This window comes from Balaenoptera ricei, chromosome 4, assembly GCF_028023285.1.
Source record: "Balaenoptera ricei isolate mBalRic1 chromosome 4, mBalRic1.hap2, whole genome shotgun sequence".
NCBI lineage: Eukaryota > Metazoa > Chordata > Mammalia > Artiodactyla > Balaenopteridae > Balaenoptera > Balaenoptera ricei.
Window position 1 is genome coordinate 152552829 of NC_082642.1, and position 25235 is coordinate 152578063.

Here is a 25235-nt window from a genome sequence, read left to right on the forward strand (position 1 = left end):
TTCTGGTGTTGTAGTCTGATTCTGTTTCTGTCCTTGCGGGGCGTCGATGAGAAAGTGTCTAGTTCTGGGACTTCCCTGGTGGCTCAGTGGTTAAGAATCTGCCTGCCAATGCAGGGGACACGGGTTCGAGCCCTGGTCTGGGAAGATCCCACATGCCGCGGAGCAACTAAGCCCCTGCGCCACAACTACTGAAGCCCGCACACCTAGAGCCCGTGCTCTGCAACAGGAGAAGCCCGTGCACCGCAACGAAGTGTAGCCCCTGCTCACCACAACTAGAGAAAGCCCGCACACAGCGACAAAGACCCAACACAGCCATAAATAAATAAATAAATAAATTTATTTAAAAAATAAAAAAAAAAGAAAGTATCTAGTTCTGGAATGGAGCTGAGCAATTTTGCTCTGCCCAAGCTCTAGCCTGAGAGGGAGATGCACATAGTCCAGTGGTTCTGAAATATTAGAGGGCAGCCAAACCACTTGAAGGGTGCGTTAAAACATTGCCTGGAATTGGCGCCCAAGAGTGGGCATTTCTATCAAGTTCCCAGGTGCTGCTGGTATTGGGATGGCACTTAGAGAACCACTAGCCTCCTGAGAGGTCCCAGGGCTGCAGAGCGGGTCCCAGCCGCGTTCCAGGTGTCCCTTGCTGTTTCCAGGTTGTCGACTCTATAAAGATGGTGATTTATCCTGTTTCCTTAGTTCTGCAACCCTGCTTTATATCTCATTCTATTTTCCTACATTTGAGTACATTGAAATTGGTTCTTACACTTACGAAGTTGTGTGGCTTGAGGGACTCGGGGAGGAATGTCCTTATTTTGTTGGGTTATGGTTTCTTCCGTAATAGGTTTTCCGTTTGGGTTTTGCATCCTGTGTTCTTCCCAGAACGTTTGCAAGGTTGCCCTGCCACTCTTTTCATCTGGTTCATGCCTGGGCAACTTTGTCCAGACCATCTCTTTGCTCCGACACATGCAGATATTTTCTCCTTAACCTATTCTGCTCCCCTGTAAGGTACAGCCCAGGGTGGTTCTTCGGATGCCCCTCCCTGAGCCCCTTTTGCAGTCTCTCTGACAACAGGCAACTCCACTGCTTCCAAATGAGATTGGTTTTGCAACCAGCCTCCTGCGTTCTGGTTATACCCTGCAGAAAAAAGACCTGGAGACCAAAGGATCTTACGAAAGACAAGAAATATACTTGCAAAGAAAGTTTGCTAGGGACTCAAGACTTCAGAAGGAATGGGTAGCCAAACAACAAAAATGCAACAGGTGCACGATGGACAAAATACAAAGGAAAGAAACCACAGATTTACCAAGTTGTGATGGGCTGTTCACAGTGGGAAGCAGCAATTTTGTCACTTGATTGTGACCACAAGGGTCACGTCGTATCTCCTGACAACAGCACTGCAGAAATAAGGGGTAATGGTGTTTTTCATTTGGAGATCAGTAAAGTTTGAAAGTGCTGAAGGTTTCACTTATTTGGGGGACCAGGACTACACAGGTGACACTAGTATTTCTGGTCTATAACAGGGTGCAAGGTATTTATTATTCTCAACTCTCTGACTTGCGATGGCAGCCTTGCAAAGTGTCTATTCAGCTCTCACAACCCTCACATCACTTTTCCACCCACTTGGGGTAGAGGGAAGTCTGAATCCCACCCAGACTGCATTTCACTTCCTCTAGCCGTCTCTATATTGCCTGATTAAATCCCGCATGCTCTTATATTCGTCTCAGACCATAGCTCCTAAGACATTTTAATGACTCCTTGCCTGGTTCTAAAAACATTTTAATGGCTTTCCATAAGTTTCCTGAATACCTTTCATACTCTGGACTTCTGCAGCCAGCCTCCAGACTCCTGCCAATGATGGGCAGAAGCCCAGGGGCTGTAGAGCACTTTCAGGCTCTGCCTGATGGCGTCACAGACAGGAAATGCATGAGTAAACAGGCCAATTCCTTTGATGTCTTCTCCCTTTTTTGTCTCTAGCCATATCCCACCTTGACATTTTTTGGATCAGCATGTAGCCCACTTAGAAGACCCCTAATTGTAAACTGCTGATCAGAATGGAATTTCTTATTTTTATGGGAAGGTCACTGGGGGCTCTTATTCGATGGTCTGCCCAGCACCCTCTTCCCAAGAATTCTCTCCCGGACCCATCCCCCCTGCTCTTTCCCCATGTTTGCAGCTGCGGCAGCTGCAAGATGACTCTGTCCTGCTAGCCTCTGTTGACTGCTCCAGCTGTAGACCCTTCCTCTGAAGCGCAGGACCAGCTGGACTGCATCAGGGAATGCTCAGAGCTGCTACTGAGTGGCCACGCCCCCCCACGTGGTCTAAGGAGCAGAGGAAGCCGGGCATAGTCAGAGAAGGAGGAAACTGACTCTCAAGAAAAGCAGCTACAGAGTGGCCCGAAGAGAGATGGCCCCCCTTCTCACAGTGGCATCCATTCCCCAGCTTCAGACCATCCCTGAGACCCTAGGTTCTAAGAGATGCTCTAAGCAACTCTTGTACCCTTTAAAGAAGTTTCCCTTTTCCTTAAGCTGGTTTGAAGTGACTTACTGTTGCTTACAACCAAAAGGAATCTAACAGAAGTGCATGAAAATGTTTCATAGTATGCTGTAAAGGCAAAAATATCATGAAGTGAGAACCCATGGTGTGCTAGTCCGTATGTCACGCTTAATACTTTCCTGACATTGTTTTACATAATTCTCACAACAGTCCTTTGAGGTAGGTATTAATGTCATTTTTTCAAGTGAGGAAATAAAGGCTTGGAGAGGCTGATTAACTTACTCAAGATCACACAGCTAAGAGCCAAGAGTCAGAATTGTATCCAGGACTGTCTGACAGAAAAATGCCTTGGTGCCTAGCACCTGGTACATCCAGCTTCACTATTACGAGTCTAAAGACCACAGGCAACTCCCTTGGTGTAAAAATTAAGGGAGATGATACATTGAATCTAAGGGATTTGTAAGCCATATGGTTATTAGATCCCCAAACCAGCCTCTGTGTGAACTTTTCCATAAAGTAGATACATGAAATACGGTTTTAAAGTGGCATATTTTATTATTTATTTATTTATTTTTTTGGCCGTGCCACGCGGCATGTGGGATCTTAGTTCCCCAACCAGGGATCGAACCTGCACCCTCTGCAGTGGAAGTGTGGAGTCCTAACTACTGGACTGCCAGGGAATTCCCTGAAGTGGCATATTTTAAATGGATTATCTCAAACGTGTTTTTAGCCACCAAATGGTGCCAGAGATCCCATCCACATCAGCTTCTCTGTGATACACTTTTCTAGGTTGACACCTGTGTGGGAAATCCAAACACAGCATCAGCTTTAGACCTGGTCTGTAGACTTTGCCCTCACCTACTGAACTGTAACAGGATTTTGACAGCCCAAGAGCCCAAACAGTGATGCAGTGGAGATCAAAGCAGGTGATAATGACGATCCTGACAAAGGTTTACTCGTTACTGCAAGTCAACCGCAAAGTGGGAACAGCATCAACTACAGAACTATGCAAGATTTCTACACAGATGGGTGAAGAGATGGGCTTGGAGGGTCACCAGTATCTGCACATGGAAACTCAGAATGAGTTTCCCTGGGCCAATCTTCCTAAGAGGTGGGCCAGCCTGACCCACTTCCTCTGACTTACAGTGCTCTCTTTACTGTCAAAAGGGGTAAAATTCTGATTTAAATTAAATCTGAAGTGCCCTAATTAGTTTGAGTATTATTATGCAAGGAACCTACGCTATTTACATGTCTTAAACAGATGAACACAGCTCAGTACATCAAGGGTGACAAGACAGCTTGACCCAAGTAAACAGATCCTTGTAAGAATAAACTTCTAAAAAAAAAAGAATAAACTTCTAAATCTTAGTGCTGTACATTTACATATAATCCTGATTATAAATGGAGTTCTTTTAAGGGTTTACACTACCCTTATTTGTCAAAGTTAATTTACATTAACCTCCCACACACCTGGCATTCTTCAGAGCTAGGTGACCTAACTATAAGGCAAGTGTATTATTTTATATAAATTCATTAGGACAAAGTTGTACATGGTGGTTTTGGCACAGACAAACTGATTCGCTCTCCTTTTTTTTTTTTTTTTATTTTATTTATTTATTTATGTATTTATGGCTGTGTTGGGTCTTCGTTTCTGTGTGAGGGCTTTCTCCAGTTGCAGCAAGTGGGGGCCATTCTTCATCGCAGTGCGCGGGCCTCTCACTATCGCGGCCTCTCTTGTTGTGGAGCACAGGCTCCAGACGCGCAGGCTCAGTAATTGTGGCTCACGGGCCCAGTCGCTCCGCGGCATGTGGGATCTTCCCAGACCAGGGCTCGAACCCGTGTCCCCTGCATTGGCAGGCAGATTCTCAACCACTGCGCCACCAGGGAAGCCCTGATTCGCTCTCCTTAATGGTGGGTATAAGCAGTTCTTTTATCTCTGTTAGTTCAATGCCATGTGCAGTGTGGCTAGGATTTGAGAAACCTAAAAAAAAAGAAAAGAAACTCACCTGTTTGTCAACTTTGTTTTTGTAAAAATGGAGTTTATCACATCTTCATTAGGAAATCAATTTTCATGAAATTAATTCTTTGTCTTGCAAATGCTCAATCTTTTAGTTTTCTTCTGTTTTTACTTTAAGACCATTCCTAGAATTGACCATTAGAGGATTTACATCTGGGACACTTGGTATATGCCAATTGGGTGGAGATAGAATCAGAATCAGAAGCCTCGCTGGTGAGAGGTCCAGCATCCCAAACTATTAAAACGTTCTTGATGTCTGGGGGGAGGTGATAGATCCCCTTGGGAATCAGATACAAACTCTATACTCTTTCTCCAGAAACATACATAAACACAAAATATTCTACACAATTTCAACGTGTTCATGGACTCCCCACTCCCACCCCGCCCCAAACTCTTTCATGGATGGCCTAGCATTTATGAGCCCCAAACTAGGTCTGAAAATTCCCAGGGGACAGTGAGGGGTTAAATTGTTAGAGGCTTCCATAGAAATCACAACCTCAATCAACAGGTGGCACTGCTTTGGTTGGCTGGGAGCCTGAGCTGGTGCAATCAGGATGCTCAGGTGAAATTTGCCTGAGTCCCGTCATCAGGTGCTTCTTGCTCTGCAGCTGTCAGGCCAGGATGGGTGCGTCTGGACTGTCCAAGTCCGAATGCTCCTGAGGATGACAGGAAGGGGTTAGAGTTTATCTGGAAACATGAACGCTCTTTAGACTTGATGTGAGGTCTCCTTTCTGAGCCAGAGCCCACATAAAGAAGCTCATTCCAGGAATTATCCACCTCACCTTCTCCGATGCCAAGGGTCGGAAAAGTGCGGCCTGTGGGGCCGGCGCACCTTACCAGGGTCCCCAAACCTCCAGCAGCCCGAGCGAGTACAGAAGGGTTCATTTCGCTTCCTCCCCGAGAGTTTGGGTGTAGTCCCGATGGCCAGGTGCCATGGAGCCCACCTTTCTCGGGTCCATCGGTTCTCCTTGCCTGTAACTCCAAACCTCTCCTTGGGCCGGCTGATTCACTGACCGATGTCCCCTTCCATTTGGGTGTGTCGGGGGAAGGCCCAGATGAGAGGCGGAGCCAAACCTCCCCCCAACCTGTGCGATGCCTCCCCAGAAGCAGACCCGCGGCGAGGGCGGGAGCTACTTGTTCTGGCTGCCAGCGACGCCCACCGCCGGGAAGCTGCGGGAGACTTGGGGTGGGAGCCCGGCGCCCTGGAGTCCGCGTTCAGGCCCCGCCCCCGGGACCCACCCCGCCAGCCGAGGTACCGCCTCCTGGTCCCGCCCCCCAAGCCAAGGGCCCGCCTTCCGGGCCGTACCCCGAGCGTCGAGGATACTCCCCGGCCCCTGCCCCACTCACCGAGGGATCACCCTTAGCCCCACCCCAACGCGCCGAGGGCCCGCCTCTCCGCCCTGCCTCGCCCCGTCCGCAGAGGAGCCCCTCCTTTGGCCGCGCCCCTATGCGCCAAGGGCCCGTCTCCCGGCCCAGCCCTTCTAGGCTCAGCCCCACGCACCGAGGGTCCGCCCTTGTCCCCGCCCCCCAAGCGTCTAAGATCCGCCCCCCCGGCCCGCCCAGTGTCCTGGAGCCGTGGCCCCTGCGGCTCTGGCGCTGCGCTTCCTCCGCCGTCCCGGCTCCCGGCCGCGCCGCAGCTGCCGATCGTTTAACCCTTCGCGTCCAGCTCGGCTCCTCCTCGCCTCCCGTAGGCGCGCCCGCCGAGAAGGCCGCCGCCGCCAGTAAGTCGGGCCGGCGCCTTCGGCCTCTAGGCGAAGCCGAGGGAGCCGGGGCGTCTCCTCTTGCGGGTCCGCGAGCGGCGGGTGCGTCCTCCCCGGGTGCACAGGGTTCGGGCGGCGCCTTGGAGGCGGGCCCGGTGTGCAGGTGGCTCCCCCGAGCACGGCCCGGGCCCGCTGGCGCTCACTGCTGCAGTGCGGGGGCGGCCCTAGCGAGGCCGTTAGTGGGCGTGGGCTCCGGCCCCGGCCCCGCAAGGGGCAGCCCGGGAGGCTGAGCGGGGTCCCCTCCCAGTTCCCCCGGCTCCCCGCAGCGAAGGAAGAGCGGCCGGGCCCGGCGCGGCCTCTCGTCCGGCAGGTGGAGGTCAGGTGGGTCACGGCCCGCCCGCTCCTCACCGCGGCCGGTGGATGCCGAAGCCGCGGCTTTGTTTGCTCGCGGTCCTGGTCGGGGAGCAGGGCTAGGGATCGAGACCTTTATAAGATGAAGGCTTTCCTGTTAAGGGAAGACCCCCAAGTCTTCCCGACTGTCCTCAGGAGAAGGGATCCCAGCCGCAGTGCGCGCTCAGCCGCCTGGCCCCTCCGTCTTGCAGGATTGCCGACTGCTGCCTTCCTGGATGGCTTTTTAGCAACTCAGTGCCGCTGCTTATGGAGGCTGTTACCCTCAGGTGTTTCCCTAACCTGGGACAGCTGCCCGACACTTGGGAGAATCTTTGCAGGATATTTTGGTAAGGCAGTGGAGGCGCTCCTCTCCTTCCAAAGCTTGCTCCCATTATGTGTCTTACGTTTTTGCCACCTCAATTTAATTACCACTCTGAAAGACCCGATTCAAAATCATGTGCCCTACAGTTGATCAAACCACTTGCAGATGAGTGTTTCTGTGCTGTGACTAAGGATCATTATCTACTGATAAGTGTTCTGGCTTCATGGGAGGGTGACTCTGACACTGTTCGCTCACCTATGTTTTCATCTAACTCAGAAACGGTCCTTCGTGTAAACATCTTTAATAATAACTTCTTTTGGATCTAGACAGTTGATTTTTCATTCAAACTTGTTTTCCTAAGAAATTAAGAATGGTTAAGGTGAGAGATTTCCAGCTGACATTTTCCATTTTCTGGCAGATTCATCTGGTCTAATACGTTTGTTTATATGACTACTCCTTTGGGTGTAATTGTTAGTAGGCTGTAGAACTCTTATCAGTCTTACTGAGCTATTGAATCTCTCCCAGAAAAGGTATCCAGAGTAGACTGCAAAAACATTGTCAAAAGAGCTCTATAAGGGCTGCACTATTAATTTTACCTGTAGCTTAATGTAGTCGAGGCTCTGTGGCACCTGGCTGGCCTGAGCTGGAATCCTAATTCTGCCAGTTGCTTGCTATGTGACCCCAGCAATTTTCTGGAGGGCCTGCTTCCCAGTATCCTCATCTGGAGGCTGATAATACCCATCTCTTAGGACTCTTGTTTGTTGCGTGAGAGAAATACATGCAGAAATGATGGATTTGCCAAGCCCCTCCAGAAGACTCGCTTACTAGCATAGTATCAAGTGCCCCATATTTTGAAATAAAAGAGCTTGCATATTTCCAAACTTCTCACCAGTTACGTTACTGGTGAGTTACTTCTCACCAGTTAGTTACATTGAATAGTACTTTCTTCTTATAACCAACCATAACATTGAACTGCTCCAGTTACCTGCTCTTACCTGGCTGACGCCTTCCTCACCATGAGCAGTGGTGCCACCTCCCCTCCTAAACACATGTTATCGCTGACAAGGCTCTCTTCCTGCTAACAAGCGCCCACACCTGTGGACTTTGAGGACGTCTCTGCTGGTAGCTGGGCTTCCTCTGCCCTTCTTGCCAGCATCACTCTGTTACATCAGCCCACCCTCCATCACTGTGTGTGCCACATTAAATTGAAATTATGTGTTTAGGTATTTCCTCTTTTATTAGGCTCTGAACTGTGAGAGTAGAACCCTGCCTTGTTCATGTTTCTTTCTCCAGTGCGTAGACACCCAATACAGTGAACAGACTGCATCGAGTATTGCAGTGGTTCAGAGACACGGGATTTCAGACCTGTACGTTTCCTGGAATTAGAAAAAAAAAGCAAAAACACTTACGGACTGTTGGGATGTACTAAAGCCTTATCTCTTTACTTGGCAAAACAAACTACACCTCTCATTACCATCCTTGATATTTTCAAAAAGTATGAAGGCTATTATTTCAGAAAAAGGGGCAGGCCTTTCCAAGAATGAGCAGGCAATCTTACTGTGTGCCTATGCATAGCACAGTATATTTTTGCAGAGAGGCCCAGCATGTGCAAAGGCTCTGTGGTAGAATGAGTTGTCTTAGGACAAGCAGAGTGCCTTGAGGAGAGAGGCAGGTGGAGGCTTGTAGGCCACAGAGTGGGGTGGGGGGAGTGTGGACTTACTGTAGGCTTAATGGGAAGAGCTTAAACATGGTGGGGAAGTGCTTTATGTTTTAAGAGGACTTGGAGTGCTGTGTGAAAGTACACTGGAGAGGGGCAAGAGTGAAGGAGAACCCTTAGGAAGCTTCTGCAGGCTTGCAGGAGAAAGGTGGCTTGCACAGTGGAGAGTCCACGGGTATTTTGGAAGAAGAGCCAACAGGACTTGGGTTGAGTGTGACAGGTGAAGAGAAGGAAGAGTCCAGGACGATGTTGAAGTTCCCATAGATGGCAGGGCCGCTTTCTGAGGAAAAGAAGAGTGGAAAAAAAAAAAAAAAGAAGAAGAGTGGAGAAGGAGCAGGTTGAGCAGACAGAATCAAGAGCAGAGGGTTTTTTTAACATGGAAGCAACTTAAATGTCCATCAGCTGATGAATGTATAAAGAAGATATGCTGTATATACACACAATGGAATATTACGCAGCCATAAAAAAGAATGAAATAATGCCATTTTTAGCAACGTGGATGGACCTAGAGATTATCATACTAAGTGAAGTAAGTAAGAAAGAGACAAATACTATATGGTATCACTTCTATGTGGAACCTAAAATATGACACAGATGAACTTATCTACGAAACAGAAACAGACTCACAGACTTGTGAGTTGCCAAGGGGGAGGGGAGGTAGGGGAGGGTTAGGGTGGCAGTTTGGGATTAGCAGATGCAAACTATTATATATAGAATGGGTAAACAATAAGGTCCTACTGTATAACACAGGGAACTATATTCCATATCCTGTAATAAACTATATTGGAAAAGAAAAAAAAAAAAGAGTAGAGGGTTTTTCAAAAACAGTGTTATTGAGATATAATTTACAGACCATAAGATTCATTCATTGAAATATACTGTTCAGTGATTTTTAGTAAATTTACAGAGGTGTGCAGACATCACCATAATCCAATTTTAGCACATTTCCATTACCCCCCAAAAGATCCCTTGTGCCCATTTGCAGATACTCCCCTGTTCCTACTCCCCACCCTAGGCAACCACTATCTAATCTACTTGCACCTCTACAGATTGGCCTATTCTGGGCATTTCATATAGATGGAATCATACAGTAAGTGGCCTTTTATGACTGGCTTCTTCCACTAAGCTTGTATTTTCCAGGTTCATCCACCCATCACATGTTTCAGGACTCTGTTCCTTCTCATTGCTGAATAGCGTGCCATCGTGTGGCTAGACCACGTTTTGTTGATGGACAGTCGAGTGTCTAGTTTGGGATGCACCTGGTTTGAGACACGCGTGCCATATCCGGGTGGAGAAGTCAAGGAAACATTTGCATGAATTTGGGCCTTGCAGGGGGAGGTTCGGGAGGTTATAAATCTGTGGGTCATGAGCATGAAGATGGTATTTGTTAGTTAAAGGAATGGAGAGATCATTGAGGGTAGAGAGAGAGAGAGAAGGCCCAAGCTTGGTGCCTGGGAATGCCAGCATTTGGCAGTCATGTAGAGGAGGATGGGCCTGCAGAGAAGGTACAGCAGAGATGTCGGCGGGCCAGAGGAGTGTGGGCACACAGGAAGCTGTTTGGAGAAGGAGGAAGTGGCCTGTTGCACAGTCCTCCTGAGAGGTGAATGAGGAAACAGGATCCACTGACGTTGGCAACTTGAAAGTTGTGTTGGCCTTAAGAAGACCACAATGGGCCCAGAGCAATCGGAAAGTGAAGTAGAAGATATCATGGGAGTCTTACAACCTCACTGTGGCCAATAAATGAAAGATTGAGGCTTAAAGATCATGTTGTCCCTGCAGTTTAGTTTCTTCCATCTGTGATATCTGGCTTTTTATTTGACTGACTACATGCAGCTTGGTTAGCCAACTAACTCCAACTCAGCGGATTTAATCATGTCACCATTGCTCCGTATTTCTCTCTCCTTTCAGACCATGTACTAGTGAGATATTACTTAGGTTCATAAATCAAACAGGATTGTGTTTGGTTGTGAGTAACAGAAAACTTGATTGAACGGCGGCTTAAACAAATCAGCTCTTATGTGCAGAAAACAGTAAGTCCAGGGGCAGAGCGTCCAGGGTTGGTATGGCACCTTCTTAAAGCCATCTGGGGCCTCAACTGCTCTGTCCTTCCACTTATGCAGGGAAGTCATGCCTTAAAGATGGCTCTTTCCTCGTGGTTGCAAGATGTGGCTTCAGCTCCAACATCAAACCTTTGTTTCAGGCAGAAAGAAGGGGAAAGGAGGAGGACAACAGGCCAGAAGAGGCCCCACCAGCAGCTTCTACTTGTCCAGCACTGTCCTACGGCCTCCTAGCTGTAAGGGAGGCTGGGAACTAGAGTGCCGCCCTGAGCAAAATGAGGGTCCCCTTAGTGTGGAAAAGGGGGCAGGGAATTTGGTGTGGGTGCCTGCCACACTTTAAATAGATCTTAATCAGACGAAGACTAAAGAAGGGAGGCAAGTGGAAACCCTAAGTCATCACTTTTGAGAAAACACTGGAGTATGGAGCTTGGCGACAAGTCAAGGGAACGATTTGACATTTCCACGCCTTGTGGAGTGCTTTTCAGAGCTGTAAGTTGTTTGAATAGACTGATGGCTTGACCTTCAGATTTTTTTTTTTTAAATGAAGGAGTAAAAACAAAACCTAAGCATGAATTTCTATATGTTATAATGTATAAATGATGGATGTTTTCAAAAAGGCAAATCTGCAGCATCTCACGTTGTTTCCTTTTGTCACATTGAGGATGAAAAGAAAAGGAAAGGGTTGCTTTTGGCATCGGGCTCAGGCAGTCGATGTCTCAGGCTTTGCAGTAGCTGCAGTGGTTCATATATAATGAATGCATCTAGCCACAGGAAAAAAAAAATAAAAAGAAAAAAAGAGTCCATCAAAGAATATACAAGGGCCAGAATAAAACGATGACTGCTTGGGCCCTGGTGTGACACACCTCCGTTCAGACTCCTCACCCAGGGGCATAGAGCTGTCGGGGGCCTGGCAGATAATTGGCACTTAGTAAATGAACAGGCACGCGGTGGGTTTCTGCCACCACTGCTGTCAGACGCTTCACCCTTAGGTCCTTTTTTTCCGCCTGGTTTTCTTGTAGAATATTTACACTCCTCTCTCCGAGTCTAGTTGTAGAGGATTGGATTGCTAAACCAACTGTTCAATTAAGACCATAGATCTGCTTTTCCTTAGGTTTTGTAAATGCCCTGTGCCGGGAGGGACCGCCTGCGCTGAGAATCACCAGTCAGCAACAACATGCAGTGAGCCACTTTGTGACTTTGTTCCGAGAATTCATTTTGTCCATTGAGTGGAACCCTAGCGTTTTACTTCTTTCTGCTCTGTCCATTTGTCTCCCTCAGAGTCCAGGAGGGCCGGAACCGTTTATCTCTTATCTACCATTGTGCCTGGCTCAGCGGCCTTGCTAAATATTTGAGTTGGATCGCCCAGCACGTTTGTGCATAGGAACGTTTGTGGCCGCGTGTCCTCTGGGGCTCTGGGCTGGGAATGCTTTTCATCCTCGAAGAGCTGCCTCATTTGTTTACTCTCTGATTCCCTCTTAGATACCTTCTCTACTGCGAGAATGTAAGATGGATCCAGAAGAGCAGGAGCTATTGAATGATTACAGATACAGAAATTACTCTTCTGTGATTGAAAAGGCTTTAAGAAATTTTGAGTCCTCCAGCGAATGGGCGGATCTCATATCCTCACTGGGCAAGCTCAACAAGGTATGTGGGGCAGGGAGTGTTTGGATTGCAGGGAGGCGGGGACACAGCTGTTCTTTTATTGTCTCAAGGACTTGTCTTTTTAATATTACACTACATGCTGATTACAGCCATTAGATAAGAAGAACCACCCATAATTCTGTCACCCAGAGTTACCCACTATTAACCTATTGGTGTACGTACGTCCCCTTTCAGCCCTTTTTTTCTGAGCATAGACATATAGTGTGGATATAGTCGATAGAACAGCTGAACAGTCTTTTTTCTCAACAATATTTAGGTCTGAACAAGATAAATTTATAAATTATCCAGTTATTCAAAGATGAATTGTCCTTCGTGTACTGCTTAGGATTTTGATGGCTTTTTCTTCTCCAGTCTACTTTTTTCACCATTTTACTGCAGACTGGTAACTCCTAGAAGAATAAAGGATGAAATAATTATGGAAATCTGCCCAGAAATTGTGCATGTGTTTGGACGAGGGAAAACGGGTTACGTCTAAGAAAACCAAAACCGGTCGCATGTGGGCTTGACCTCGTGTTCTGTGGATGGGGACGATTGTATTTTTCCATCCTGCCCAGAAGGAGGGTGACACAGTGATGCCCACACACTCAGGTGACCACTGTGACCTGTAGGAAGAAGATACCTGGGCTCGAAGAGGCTGTGCCTGGCCCCGTTACTGTCTGGCCAGGGCCCCTGGCTGTGATACCTGACTTTGGAGCCCGAGTGCCATATGGGAGCTGGGAGATGCCCAGCCTCGTCTGGGAGGTCCCCATTCCCCGGGTCACACACACCAGGGGACTCTAACAAACCTCGCTAAAGAGAAAGAATTTGTCCGTTTACCTCTTCAAGGGACCAGGGTGGGGGAGTGAGAACGTGAGCAGCCTGGCCACGGGGGCAGCGCCTGGGCAGCCGTCCAGCACCAACCGCCTGAAGGCAGCTATCAGCACCCACAGATGGCAAAGAGGAGACAGGCAGTTATTACGGGCAGTGGCCGGGAAACTGCACGGTCTCGGCAAAGTGTATTTACAACATGTGAACATCGCGGCTGGTGCTGGCTGGGGTGGAGACGTGTAATAAAACAGCAAATAAGAGCTGGACAGTGCTTTGGCTGTAGAGCTCTGACTTGGGACTTTTTCTAGCTGAAGATAATATTCACTGTCTTAAACGAAGGTGGGTTGCCTTTTCAGGGGAAAGCGAGAAGTCCTGGAATGGGACTTGGACAGATTCGGGTTCTTTTAGATGTTTCTCTGTTTTAGTACTTGACTCTCCTGGAATCTAAAAACAGCATACTTTTGGGGAGAGGGGGGTGTGTTCATTATTTTTTCGTTGAGTTAAAATTCATGTAACATAAAATTTACCGTTCAGCCATTTTAAGGTGTACAGTTAAATGGCTTTTAGTACATTCATGATGTGGTGCAGCCATCACCACTATCTAGTTCCAGGACATTTTCACCTCCCCAAAGGAAACCCTCTCCGTTACTCCGCTTCCCCTGTCCCTGGCAACCACTAATCTACTTCCTGTGTCTATGAATATTTCATACAAAAGGATCGGAACAATAACGTCGTATTTTGTGTTGGGCTTCTTTCGCTTAACATGTTTCCAAGGTTCATGCACGTTGTCGTGTGTATCAGTACTTCATTGCTTTTTATGGCCGAATAATGTTCCATTGTATGAATAGACCACATTTTGTTTATCGATTCATCAGTTGGGTTTCTACCTGTTGGCTCTTGTGAATAGTACTGTATGGATATTTATATACAAGTTTTTGTTTGAACACTATTTTCATTTCTTTTGGGTCTATACCTAGGAGTAGAATTACTCAGTCATGTGGTCATTCTATATTGAACTTATTGAGGAACCACCAAACTGGTTTCCTCAGTGACTGCCCCATTTTACATGCCCACCAGCAATGTATGAAGGCTCCAATTTCTTCTCAGTAACACTTATTTTCAGGGTTTTTTTTTTTGATGATAGCTATCCTAGTGGGTGTGAAGTGGTATTTTGTGGTTTTGACTTGCATTTCCCTAATGACTAAAATTTTGAGTATCATTTCATTTACTTATTGGCCATTTGTATATCTTCCTTGGAGAAATTCCTATTCAAGTATTATGTCCATTTTTTAACTATGCTATTTGTCTTTTTGTTGTGATTTGTAAGAGTTCCTTATATCAGTACATTCTGGATACTGGTCCTTTACTGGATATATGATTTGCAGATATTTTTTTCCCATTCTTTAGGCAGTCTTTTCACTTTTTTGATAGTGTCTTTTGATGCATAAAATTTTTAAATTTTTGATGAAGTCCAATTTTTCTGTTTTTTCTTCTGTTGCTTGTACTTTTGGTGAATATCTAAGAAACCATTGCCAAATCCAAGATCATGGAGATTTACCCCTGTGTTTTCTTCTAAGAGTTTTATAGTTTTAATTCTTACATTTAGGTCTTTGATTCGTTTTAATTTGTGTTTTCGTGTTTTGTTTTTGTTTTTTTGTTTTTCATAGATGAACATCAAGTATGTAGTAAGGATAAAATTAACTCATAGCACACATGCAATTCAAACATGTAAAATTAAACAATCTACCGTTGGGAAATGCAAACAACATATGTGCCACAACTTCTAAAAAATACATGATAAACACAATAACTATATTATTGTATATAACCAGAGATATTAGATATCTCTGGAATGGAAGGGGGGTGGGTTTGGGGCAAGTGCATGCATTCTGATGTTCTGGAAACATTTTTTTTTTCTTTAAATTTAATTTTTTATTTTATATTAGAGTATACTTGATTTACAATGTTGCATTAGTTTCAGGTGTATAGCAAAGTGATTCAGTTATACATACACATATGTCCATTCTTTTTTAGATTCTTTTCCCATATAGGTTATTTCAGATTATTGAGTAGAGTTCCCTGTGCTATACAGTAGGTCCTTGTTGATTATCTATTTTATATATAGTAGTGTGTATATGTTTATCCCAAACTCCTGATTTATCCCTCCCCCCACCTTTCCCCTTTGGTAACCATAAGTTTGTTTTTGAAGTCTGAGTCTGTTTCTGTTGTGTAATTAAGTTCATTTGTATCATTTTTTTTTAAGATTCCACATATAAGTGATATCATATGATATTTGGCTTTCTCTGTCTGACTTACTTCACTTAGTATGATAATCTCTAGGTCCATCCATGTTGCTGCAAATGGTATTATTTCATTCTTTTTTACAGCTGATATTCCATTGTATATATGTACCACATTTTCTTTATCCATTCCTTTGTCGATTGACATTTAGGTTACTTCCATTGTCTTGCCTATTGTAAATAGTGCTTCAGTGAACATTTCGGTGCATGTATATTTTCTTTTCTTTTTTTTTCTGGCCATGCTGTGTGGCATGCAGGATCTTAGTTCCCCGACCAGGGATCAAACCTGTGCCCCCTGCATTGGAGAGGACAGTCTTAACCACTAGACCGCCAGGGAAGTCCCCCACCCCCTTTTTTTGCATGTATCTTTTCGAATTATGGTTTTCTCAGGGTATATGCCCAGTAGTGGGATTGCTGGGTCATATGGTAGTTCTATTTTTAGTTTTTTAAGGAACCGCCATACTGTTCTCCATAGTGGCTGTATCAATTTACATTCCCACCAACAGTGCAAGAGGGTTCCCTTTTCTCCACACCCTCTCCAGCATTTATTGTTTGTAGACTTTTTGATGATGGCCATTCTGACTGAGTTAATTTTTGTACATGGCGTGAGGTGGGGCTCCAACTTCATTCTTTTGTGTGGAAATCCAGTTGTTTTGCACGTGCAAAGCCATCTGTTGAAGAGACTGTTCTTTTGAAGGGTCTTGGAATCCCAATTAACTATAGAGAGATGGATTTAATTCTGGACTTTCATTTTTTTCTATTGATTTATATGTTTATCCTTATGCCAATACCACACGTTCTGATTATTGTAGCTTTGTAGTAAGTTTTGAAGTGGGGAAGTAAGAGTCCTTCAACTTTGTTGTTCTTTTTCAGAATTGTTCTGGATTCCTTGAAATTCCATATGAATTTTAGGATCAGCTTGTCAATTTCTGCAAAAAAGCCAAGTGGGATTTTGATAGGGATTGCACTGATTCTGTAGATCACTTTGGGGAGTATTGCCATATTAACAATATTGTCTTCTAATCCATGAACACAGAATGTCTTTCCATTTATTTAGGAACACGTATATTTTGAGGTAGGTAAAATTATAAACTTGGAAAGTAAAGTTCTTGAGCATTGAGGTATTCTGTGAAACAGGCTTTGTTTCAGTGTACCTGAAAAACTTTCAGAAACGTTTAATCGTTTTAACCCAACCCAGGTTATTGAGTACAGTTGAATCTTTCTTTAAGGAGCTTTGAAAGCGTTAGCCATTCATTCTTTCAGTGGCCATCTGAGCGCCTAAAATGTGCCAGTAGGTGCCAGGGTGCAGCAGAGAGCAAAATTGGCAAGACCGTGCCCTCATTCTGGTGGGGATGGGGGAAGCTGGATGATAAAATAGACGAGTTGATAGGTGGTGTTGAGTGCTGTGGGAACCGTGAAGAAGGGAGGGGAGGGTGAGTGTTGCCGAGACGGTGCCGTTGGAACAAGCACAGAGGCTCTGGTGTGTCTGAGGCCAGGGAGGTTGTCACAGAGCAGGCGAGGGATGGGGAGAGTGTAGGAAACGAGGCTGCAGAGGAAGGGGGTGGGGAGGACGTCTGATCTTGTTGGTCCTTTAAAGCTGGAGTCTGACAGTGGCCCCTGAGTTGGGGGCAGGTGCCCAGCAGAGTGGCACAGCCTGGCTTCCCTTTTAGGCGCTAGAACCATTTCCAGCTGCTCTACTGGGTGGGGTCGGGCAGAGGCAGGGAGACCATTTAGGAGCTGTTGCTGTAACGTAGGTGGGCCAGCAGGGACGTGTTTGGATTCTGACTGTCCTTTGAAGGCGTTGCTGACAGGCTTTGTTCGCGGAGCGGATGTGGGACATAAGGGGGAAAGAGGAGTCCAGTACGACTTGCAGGTTTCTGCCAGGTTTTTGGCTTGAGAAGCTGAAAGGATGCGATAGGGAGACTGGGGAGCAGGGGCCCCGTGGGCTGGGCGGGGAGACCAGGGGCTCCCGCTGGAAGGTGTTAGTTTGAGCGTCTGGAAGATGTTCCAGTGACTTCCATGGGCTGTGGGATAAGAGTTGTATTGGATGAGTTTAAAAAGACAACTTTTTGTTGTCACCCAGTTCCATGTAACCCCGCTCCTGTGCCCTCTTTGCTCCAGCTTCCTGGCCTCTGCTGCAGTGATTAGGTAATGAGGGTGAGCAGCCCCCTTGATGAATTTGCAAGATGTCAGTGGGATGAGGGTGACACCGTCATCTGTCCCCACCCCCCCAAGCCTTGCCGATGGCAGCTGACATCCGTAGAGAGGGCACTGTGTGCTGAGGACCTGGTGTGCATCCTTGTGGAGACTTACAGCATGTCTTGAGGTTGGACCCGGACTAAGCAACTTGTGCAGGATCACAGCCGGCAAATAGCAGAGGGAGGACCCAGACCCTGTCTGCCGGCCTCCAGCACCGTGCTCTGGAGCAGGACCCCCAGCTGTTTCATGTCAGTACCTGTGGCTCACATAAGGGGTCAGGGATGCACCTCTTTGCTTTCTTCATTAGCCAAACGAGGCAGATCCGATTATTAGCCCCATTTTACTGGTGAAGTTAACTAACTTGCCCCATGTCATATGGCTGCTCGGTGGTTGTTAGGGGTTGAATTGTGTCCTCCAAAATAGACCCGTCCTAACCCCCAGTATCTCAGAGTGTGGCCTTACTTGGAGATCTGATCTTTACAGAGCCAGTCAAGTTAAGACGAGGTCATTATCCAGTATGACCGTATCCTTATAAAAGGGGGAAATTTGGACACAGACACAGACATGCAGAGAGGGAAGACGCCATGAGAGAATGAAGGCAGAGATCCGGGTGATGCAATTAAAAGCCAAGGAATGCCAAGATTGCCAGCAAACTGCCAGAGGCTAGAAGAGCAGTCTGGAGCAGATTGTCCCTCACAGCCTCGGAAGGAACCGGCCCTGCCGACACCTTGATCTCAGACTCCTGGCCTCCATTTCTGTTGTTGTAGGCCTCCCTGCGGGTGGTGCTTTGTTACAGAAACCCTAGCAAACTGATACAGTGGTAGAACCAACGTATACCGAACACTTAGGTGCTTGGGACCCAGCACTGAATACACGGTTCCTGCTCTCATGGAACATAAGGCTTTGCTGGTAGCAGACAGACAGCGAATAAATACGTGCCGTCGGGTGCTGAATGCTAAGAAGAGAAGTTAACGAGGAGAGCTGGTAGCAAGGAAGGAGGATGGGATGCTAGCTCAGACAGGGACGGCTCTCTGATAATGTGACATTTGAGATTTGAGCAGAGGCCCGGATGCATCAAGCTAGCTGGTGGGGAGGCCATCTGGGGCACGGGCCTGAGTCCAAGGTCCGGCAGGGGGCGGGCGTGGCTGGAGAGGAGAGGTGGTAGGGGATGAGGGAGGAGGGGTAGCTAGGGCAGGTCAGCGGCTTTGTCCTGCGGTGGAGGGACGCCACTGAGCTCCCAGGAAGGCTCTGAGCAAGGTGACCCATCGCTGCCTTTCTCAGTAGAGGAATCCCTCTGGCCGATGCGTGGGGAATGAGCCTGATCGCGGGAGGCTGTGGGTGGAGCGGGCAGCCTCAGCACCCGGATCAGAGTTACTGGACGTGGAGGGTGTGGGAAGGTGCTGGAGAGAGCGAGCCTTGATCAGCTTAGCGATCACTTACTTCTGGGAGACTCGCGACTTCTGCATTCAAGGCTACGTGATAGGAGTTGGTGTGAATAAAAAATTTTCTTAAGGCTTTCGTGATGCTTAGACTTCTTGGACTCTTGTGTGGACACAGAAACTCAGTGAGTAAATTAGTGACGAATTAGTAAAAAATGCAAGCAGAAACAGTATCGTGGTGTGCAAAGTTAGGTGCAGTTGTGTTCTAATTAAGGTGGACGATTGCAAGTTATAAAACATAAACCGTATACTCAACAGCAGAAGTGCATCTGGCTCAACTTGACAAGAGAAAACTGAGCCCCAAGAGGTCTTGGTTTGTCAGACTATAGACAGGTTCTAATTGTATTGTTTCTAAAACTTGCTAAACTTTCAGTATCATTTTTAGAATCTTTCTGTATTATGGAAAAGTTTATCTTTTATAGTTTTATGTGTATCAACCTGAATAGGGTAATTTTTGCTTCATTGTTTATCTGAGAGTTCAAGCTGTCACCTTTCACTGATCATTTTTAGATAAATTTTAATCAAATGCATTTGAGCCCTGTGAACCCAACCACTGTACCAAGCCTGGGGTACAACTTTGATTATGGAAATGAAGGATAGTTTATTTAAACTCTGTACATTTAAAAAACCTTAGCACTAAAGCTTCTTTTAAAAAAAAAATCATAATGGTTCTGAATGAACCACGTTTTTTGGGGGGTTTTTTTTGCTGCTTTTATTCAGTATCCCACTATTTCACAGAATGGCCAGATAGCAGGTGACATGAGTAGCAAGGGAAATAGGTCTTGGGTGTTGTTAAGTGTTTCATCTTCTAAAGTCTTAACGCTTAATGACAAGCACCTGCTTTTTAAAGCAGAGCCTCCTTGTTGCGGCATGATGGGAAGAAGGTGGCCGGAGCTCGGAGACCAGGTGAACTGTTCTGGCTCTTTACAGATTAGCTCCAAGACCTCATCTACCTAAAAACTTGATGAGTCTCACCTGGATCCTGATGTTTACCCGAGCCCTGATAACTGCTTCTCTGTTAAATAGCATTAGTTCAGACAAAGCCTCTTTAGTTTGGGGTCTTTGTTAGTTTGCTAGGGCTGCCATAACAAAATACCACAGACTGGGTGACTGAAAGAACAGAAATTGATTTTCTCGAAGGTCCGGGGGCCGGAAGTCCAAGATCAAGGTGTCGGCAGATTTGGTTTCTTCTGAGGCCTCTCCTTGGCTTGCCGACAACGGCTGCTTGTCTCTGTGTCCTCTTCTCTTTGTGTGTCTGTGTCCTAATCTCCTCTTCTTAGAAGGCCACCAGTCAGTCATATTGGACACCACCTATATGACCTCATTTTACCTTGGTCACCTCTTTAAGGACCCTGTCTCCAAATACATCCACATTCTGAGGTACCAGGGGTCAGGGTTTCAACATATGAATTTTGGGGACACAGTTCAGCCCATAACAGGGTGTGATAATGAACTGCAATTTGTCTCTCCACATATCAACTGTTTAAAAAGGTTCATTTCTGGTGGAAGCCCAGGTGGCTTTTCGTCACGTGCCTCATGGAAGAGTAGAGCGTTATTTATTTAATCTTTTTTTACTGCCGTGGAGCACGTGAAGAACTTCAGCTCCTGTGTGGGTAGTAATACAAGATGTGCCCAGAACTTCCGAGTCCCTCAGGGCAGCCTTCCCGACTGCCTTAGTGCACTGGGGCTGCTGTAACAATACCACAGCCTGGGGGGCTTATCAACAACAGACATTTATTTCTCACTGTTCTGGAGGCTGAAGTCAAGGTCAAGGTGTAGGCAGATTCAGTGTCTGGTAAGGGCCCTCTTCCTCGTTCACAGCTGGCTGTCTTCGGTCGTGTCCTCACGTGGTGGAAGAGGCAGGGATCCCACTCTCGAGGGCTCCACCCTCATGACCTAATCACCTCCCAAAGGCCCTGCCTCCTAAGACCATCACACTGGGGGACACAGACATTTAGACCATGACCCTGATGACTTGTGCCCCACCTGACTGCACCTCAGCAGCTCTGCACCAGTTTCTCTGTGGGGCTGTTTGCGGGGTGTCTTTTAGGGGAGTTCAGCCCTCCAGGTTGGCCTTCCCCATCTGTCTCCCTGTGAGGACCCTTGCAGTCCTCCTCCCGCGGAGACACAGTCGAAACTGCTGCCCGTGATCCCTGCTGGACCAGACTCTGCTTAGCAAGTGAGCTGGAGTCAGGCCATGAGCCCCTCTCAGCCCACGTGATGCCTGCTTCCATCTTGTCGATTCACTTTTGGGCCCCCATCTGGTAGAGAAATGGTGTCTCAGTTTAGGGCATTTATTTTAGTCATTTTCCAGCAACCTATGCTGCTGTCTGGGGTGGTGACCTTGAGGGTAAAAGGTGTCACATAAATGGGGTGTCAGGGTCATATTGGAAAGACATGGGTCTAAATGCCATCTGAGAAGAGACCAAACTTAAAGGATGCTGTTGGCAATTAGTGACTCCTTTCGCTTGTAAATAAAGTAGATCCTGGACCTCTGCAAGGGAGTGGTGAGCACAGGGCCCATTTGTTTCTGGCGGTGTTCTGGTCTTCCTGGCCCCGGGGCTTGAGAGATGCAGCTAATGGAACTCCAGTTCCTAATGCGTGAAGCCTGCCCCATCCTGTGCCACTGTTCTGTCATCCTTCTTTTGGTGGGTGATGCCCTAGGTGGCATCATTGCTTCTTACCCTGCCCCAGGTTCTCCAGAAGGAGCTGAGAACTGGCAAACGCTTTGCTGTTCAGGGTTGAGAGAATGGCCTCATCGTGAGCCACTCAAACACCGTAAGGCTGACATGGTCCTTCTGGAAAAGAGCATTTCTTTTTGCTGAAGGGAGTCTGATAGGCTTCCAATAATTGACAGCTAGAATACTCTATTTATTTTGCATCTGAGCCAAGGATTTTTTTTTTTTTTTTGCTGGTCTTCCTTTCAGATCTGCTGGAGGGATGGAAATAGTCCAGATCTGGACAGGTGAATTAGTCTTCCAGTAATCTTATGACAAAAGCTCATCTGAAAAAAAAAAAAATAAGGCTCATCTAGCAGAAGTGAGTTTATGGATAAGGAAAAGGGCTGTGGTTTCCTTGCGTGTTATAAACACTATCAGAAAAGCTAAGAAACCAGAAATATCATGTCAGGACTGAACTGTGCCGTCCCCCCCAATCCCCGCCTCAGCCACTAAATGCATACGTCAGAGCACCCCCTAGTGTGACCGTATCTGGAGATAGGGTTTTCAGGAGGTAAGGTGAAATGAAGTCATAAGCGTGGGGTCCTAATCCAATAGGACTGTGGCCTTAGCAGAGCGAGCTCTCTCTCCTCCACATGAGGACACAGCCAGAAGGCACCATCTACAAACCAGGAGAACTGAGTCAGTCGGTACCTTGATCTGGGACTTCCAGTCTCCAGAATGGTGAGAAATACATTTCTGTTGTTTAAACCACCCAACCTGTGGTATTTTGTTACGGCAAACTAATACAGAAGGAAATAAGTTTAAGCTGGGCTATTTTTCAAAAAGGACGACTGATTGAACATGAACACCAATATACAAGCTTGCATCTGAGCAGGCATTCCCATTTTTTTATCTTTTTAAATGGTCTTCTCTTTTTTCCCTTTTTTTTACAACTTTGCTGTACAATAAACTACACGTATATAAAGTGTATAATGGATGAGTTCTGACGTGTGGGTATCCCTATGAAACCATCACCATATAAGATAATGAGCATGTATCCGTCACCCCCAGAAGTTTCTTCCTGGCCTTTTGTGGTCCCTCCTCCCTCCCTCCCCCCTCTCCCCCATCCCCAGGCAATGCTGATCTGCTTTCTATCACCATCGACTAGTTTGCATTTTCCAAAATTTTATATAAACAGACTCATACAGTATATACTCTTTTTTTTTTTTTTCCTGATCTGCCTTCTTTCGCTCAACCAAGCTATTCTGAGAGCCATCCAAGTCCTATGTATTGATAGTTTTTGCCTTTTTACCACTGAGTAGGATTTTATGGATATACACCATTTACTTATCCATCTGCCTCTTAATGGACATCGAGTTGCTTCCAGTAGGTATATATTTAACTTTAAAAAACTGCCAAATTGTTTTCCAGAGTGTCATTTTACACCACACCAGCAGTTACGAGAACTCCAGTTCTTTCATATTCTTGCCAACACTTGGTACGGGCAGTCTTTTTTTTTAAATTGAAGTATAGTTGATTTCCAATATTTTATTAGTTTCAGGTGTACAGCATAGTGATTCAGTATTTTTACAAATTATACTCCATTAGAAGTTATTACAGGATAATGGCTCTAATTCCCTGAACTGTACAATATATCCTTGTTGCGTATCTATTTTATACATAGTAGTTTGTATCTCTTAATCCCATACCCCTAATTTGCCCCTCACCCTTTTCCTCTTCCCTTTGGTAACCACTAGTTTGTTTTCTATATCTGTGAGTCTGTTTCTGTTTTAGGTATACATTCATTTGTATTTTGTTTAGAGTCCACATATAAGTGATATCATAACACTTGTCTTTCTCTCTGACTTATCTCACTAAAAATAATATTCTCTAGGTCCATCCACATTGCTGCAAATGGCAGAATTTCATTCTTTTTTATGGTTGAGTAATATTCCATTGTGTGTATATATGTGTATATATCATTGTATGTATATATGTGTGTGTATGTATATATACACACACACACCACATCTTCTGTATCCATTCGTCTGTTGATGGGCATTTAGGTTGCTTCCATGTCTTGGCTGTTGTAGACAGTGCTGCTGTGAACATTGGGGTGCATGTATCTTTTCAAATTAGTGTTTTCATTTTTTCCAGCTATATACTCAGGAGTAGAATTGCTGGATCATATGGTAACTCTGTTTTTAGTTTTAGTTTAGGGACCTCCACACTGTTTTCCATAGTGGTTGCACCAACTTACATTCCCACCAACAATGTATGAGGGTTCCCTTTTCTCCACATCCTAGCTAGCATTTATTTGTAAACTTTTTGATGATAGCCACTCTAACAGGTATGAGGTGGTACCTCATTGTGGTTTTGATTTGAATTTCTCTAATAATTAGCAATGTTGAGCATCTTTTCGTGTGCCTGTTAGCCATCTGTATGTTTTCTTTGGAAAAATGTCTGTTGAGGTCTTCTGCCTGTTTTTTTGATTGGGTTGTTTGTGGGTTTGTGTTGGGTTTTTTGTTTTTGTTTTTGTTTTTTTGATATTGAGTTGTCTGAGCTCTTTGTATATTTTGGATATTAACCTCTTGTCAGTGATATCATTTCCAAATATTTTCTCCCATTCTGTAGGTTGTCTTTTTGTTTTGTTGATGGTTTCCTTTGCTGTGCAAAAGCTTTTAAGTTTAATTACGTCCCACTTGTTTATTTTTCCTTTTATTTCTTTTGCCTTAGGAGGCAGATCCAGAAAAATATTGGTATGATTTATGGCAGAGTGGTCTGCCTATGTTCTCTTCTAAGAGTTTTACAGTTTCAGGTCTTTACATTTAATCCATTTTGGTCTTTAATCCATTTTGAGTTTATTTTTGTATATAGTGTGAGGTAATATTCTAATGTCATTGTTTTACATGTGGCTGTCCAGTTTTCCCAGCAACACTTATTGAAGAGACTGTCTTTTCTCCATTGTATATTCTTGCCTTCTTTGTCATAGATTAATTGACCATAGGTGCGTGGGTCTATTTCTTGCCCCTTTATTCTGTTCCATTGATCTGTGTGTCTGTTTTTGTGCCAGTACTATGCTGCTTTGATTACTGTAGCTTTGTGGTATAGTCTGAAGTCTGAGAGGGTGATTCCTCCAGCTTTGTTCTTTTTTTCTCAGGATTGCTCTGGCAATTCAGGGTCTTTGTGGTTCCATATGAATTTTAGGATTATTTGTTCTAGTTCTGTGAAAAATGTCCTGGGAAACTTGATAGGGATCACATTCAATCTGTAGATTGCTTTGAGTTGTATGGCCATTTTCACAATATTAATTCTTCCAATCCAAGAGCATGTGTTACGGCAGTCTTTTCATTTCTGCCATCTTAGTGTAGTAGTATCTCCCTATGGCTTTTGCATTTCCCAAATAATTAATGATCAGAAAGTTAGTTCAGGGGACTTCCTTGGTTGGTCCAGTGGGTAGGACTGTACACTCCCA

The 25235-nt window shown here is 45.7% G+C and overlaps 1 protein-coding gene and 1 long non-coding RNA gene across 5 annotated transcripts in view; one reads left to right on the top strand and one right to left on the bottom strand.

Annotated features, from left to right (window-relative positions):
• Positions 1-4093: 4093 nt before the first annotated feature.
• LOC132364970 (uncharacterized) lies at positions 4094-5743 on the bottom strand. 2 transcript variants are annotated; one of them, XR_009503010.1, is made up of 3 exons: positions 5452-5743; positions 5004-5163; positions 4094-4471 (listed from the first exon to the last, which is right to left on the bottom strand). It is a non-coding gene; the product is annotated as an uncharacterized LOC132364970 (long non-coding RNA). The 2 variants fall into 2 exon arrangements; XR_009503011.1 differs by having other exon boundaries at positions 5290-5743.
• A 336-nt stretch (positions 5744-6079) lies between these two features.
• The window catches only part of DOP1B (DOP1 leucine zipper like protein B), a 109343-nt gene continuing 90187 nt past the window's right edge, over positions 6080-25235 (top strand). For all 3 annotated transcript variants that reach the window (XR_009503009.1, XM_059921501.1, XM_059921502.1), the window contains exons 1-2: positions 6080-6228; positions 12173-12337. Coding sequence is in view for 2 of the 3 variants with exons in the window: in XM_059921501.1 (XP_059777484.1) it covers positions 12200-12337 (138 nt within the window). In the remaining variant the exon portion in view is untranslated. The remainder of the gene's footprint in view (positions 6229-12172; positions 12338-25235) is intronic.